The sequence below is a fragment of the Belonocnema kinseyi genome, chromosome 5 (assembly GCF_010883055.1).
Source record: "Belonocnema kinseyi isolate 2016_QV_RU_SX_M_011 chromosome 5, B_treatae_v1, whole genome shotgun sequence".
Taxonomy (NCBI): domain Eukaryota; kingdom Metazoa; phylum Arthropoda; class Insecta; order Hymenoptera; family Cynipidae; genus Belonocnema; species Belonocnema kinseyi.
Window position 1 is genome coordinate 141017172 of NC_046661.1, and position 2727 is coordinate 141019898.

Genomic DNA, 2727 nt, shown 5'->3' on the forward strand with positions numbered 1-2727 from the left:
TCTAGAAGATTTTAAGAAAACTTTCTAAAATTTGTATAATAATTTTTTAATCTTTTAAAAACTCCTAAATATCTTTTAAAATTATTCAAATTTTGTCTACAAATGTTCATTTTTAAATTATACATCAAAATATTTAAATTTCACTTACAAATTAAGGATTTTTGGCAATTTTAACGATTCCAGGTTTTTTATGTCAAACAATTCAGTTAAAGATTCTTTACTTTTAAATATTTGGTTTAAAATTACTTGTCTTAAATAAAAATTCAAATATTGCTAAATATTCAATAATTAATTTTTTTTTTAATTAAAAATTTCAAATTGAATGGGTTAAAAAATTGAATATTTTCGACTGAAACAATATTTTTAATTAGAATAAAAATCCTTTTTTAGTTTTAACGTTAAAATCGGAAAAATCTTAAATTTTTAAATGGCTTAAAATCGTTTTTTTTCGCTTTTTATTACTTAAAGTACTAATATTTTTTATTTGTTCATGTCTTTAAAAAAGCATTTAAAAATCCTTTAAATTAAAAATGTAAAAAAACAAGTAATTTTATGTCTAACTTAAAAATTATAAATTTATAAAAATAAAAAGATAATTTTTTACAAATTATCTGAATTTTCAATTGAAAAAGACAAATTTTCGTCCAAAGTCTTGAATTTTAAATTATAAAAGATAAATTTTTTACTAAAAAACATTAATTCTTTACAGAGACGAATTTTAATTAAAAATTTCAATCAGACAACACATTTTTCAACAAAAGAAATAAATTTTTAATTAAAACGATGAACCTTCAATAATAAAATTAATTTTTAAAACAAATCAAAAAATCTCAAATGCATTTCAAAAATTTCGAAAAAGTATTTGGAAGACTTGCAAGTCATTTTAAAAAATTTTTGCATCATAAAAAAAAGATAACGAAAAATTCGAGTCAGTTCCAAAGTTTCGAAGTAATTTAAAAATAATTTCAAACTTGAAAAGATTTTTTAAATTTTTAAACGTAGAATTTTAAAACTTTCGAAACAAAATTGAGAAACTTTTTAGAGTTTCTCTACGTTTGAAATATCATTAATTCGATTATGAAACTTGTTCAAAAAAAAAAAATCTAAAAACTAAAAAATCATTTTTCCAAATTGACCAAAATTATTAAAATAATTATTAAAAATTTGTAATCTCTAAAAATATTTTAAAATTTTGACTTCAGGACTGAAACTATTTTCCCGATTGATGTCGCTTATCAAATTGGAGATTTAGGATTCGATCCTCCTCACTTAGAATCAGAAATCAAATCTCTAAATAAAACTCAAGCCTCTTTACTGAGCGGACTTGAATTTCTCAAAGAATTTCAAAAGAAAAATCCAGAAATAATCATTGAACCTGTAAAGTCAATCGAAAATTTGGGATCTTTTCAAGATTCGGAAGTTACCATTAGCGAGGAAGAAGAAAAGGCGGAAATCGAAAATCAAGAAGAGACGAAAAAGGCCCTTTCAGAAAACGAAATAGAAACCGACGCCGAAAAAGAAAACGAAGAGTTTTAAAAATATCAAAATATCCTCAAAATAATCAAGAAATTTATAGAATATTTAATTTTTTATTTTTATAACTCGAAAGACAATTACCGGATCAAAAATCATTTTTTGCCAGCTTCTTTCCAGTCTATTTTGTGATCCGCTTTGATGTATTTTTTCACACTTGCCCTTGTGCGTTTCCTGAAAATAAAAGTACAAATTAAATAAAATTCTCGAAATATTAAAGTAAAAAAAAAATTTTATCCCCCTTTCCTAACAGCAGCAAAAATTGCAAAATAAATTAACTTTCAAATAAAAATAATGAATTTGTAAACAGTAAAATCAATTTTCAAACAAAACGATTAATTTTCTATAAAAAAAAAAATACCACTTTTCAACAAAATACATGAATTTTTAACGAAATTGTTAAATTTTTAATCAAAGAAGATACATTTTTAACCAAATAGTTGAATTCTCAACTCGAAAAAATAATGAATTGTCAACACAAAATTGAACGGTTACATTTTTTAGTAAAAAAAATTTAATTTTCATCTTAATTTTTACTTAAAATGATGAATCTTGAAAAAAATTAATTTAAAAAAAAAAAAGGGTTTAATTTTCAACCGAGTAATTTCATTTCTAACTTAAAAGATGAATTTTCAACTAAAATAATAATTACTTAATTGAACAACTTGAATTTTTAACCGAAATTGAGAAATTATAAATTAGGAGAATAAATTTCAAAGAAAAAAATTATTTTCTACAAAAAGAAGTCGTTTTTAAAAACAAAATACGTGAATTTTTAATAAAATAGTGAAATTTTCAATTAAAAAAGAGAAATTTTCAGCAAAATTGTTGAATTTTGAACTAGAAAAGGTCCATTTTTAACTCAAAGTGTAACGTTTTATTTTTTAATTGAAAAAAATTAACTTTCAACCCAACTGAATTTTTTTAATCATAAAAATTAGTTTTTTACCCAAAAGACGAATTTTCCAGGATGTATATAATTTTTTGAACAAAAAAAAAACAATTTTCAATAAAAATGATAAATCCTCAATGAATAAAAATAAAAAAATTTCTACCAGAATTTATTTTTCAACCAAATAAATTTATTTCTCCCCCAAGAAATGAATTTTCAACTAAAATTATGAATAATTAACTGAAATATTTGAATTTTCAACCAAAAAGAAGAATTTTTAACGAAAAAAATCGATTTCTTAA

General features: G+C 21.3%; 2 protein-coding genes across 2 annotated transcripts in view; one reads left to right on the plus strand and one right to left on the minus strand.

The window, feature by feature from the left end:
• The window catches only part of LOC117173924 (ribosome biogenesis protein NOP53), a 19016-nt gene extending 17480 nt beyond the window's left edge, over positions 1-1536 (plus strand). The window contains exon 4 of the mRNA XM_033362571.1: positions 1203-1536. Within this exon, the coding sequence (XP_033218462.1) occupies positions 1203-1536 (334 nt within the window). The remainder of the gene's footprint in view (positions 1-1202) is intronic.
• A 92-nt stretch (positions 1537-1628) lies between these two features.
• Positions 1629-2727, minus strand: part of LOC117173925 (uncharacterized protein C4H3.14c-like) — a 25384-nt gene continuing 24285 nt past the window's right edge. Inside the window, exon 7 of the mRNA XM_033362573.1 lies at positions 1629-1707. Within this exon, the coding sequence (XP_033218464.1) occupies positions 1629-1707 (79 nt within the window). The remainder of the gene's footprint in view (positions 1708-2727) is intronic.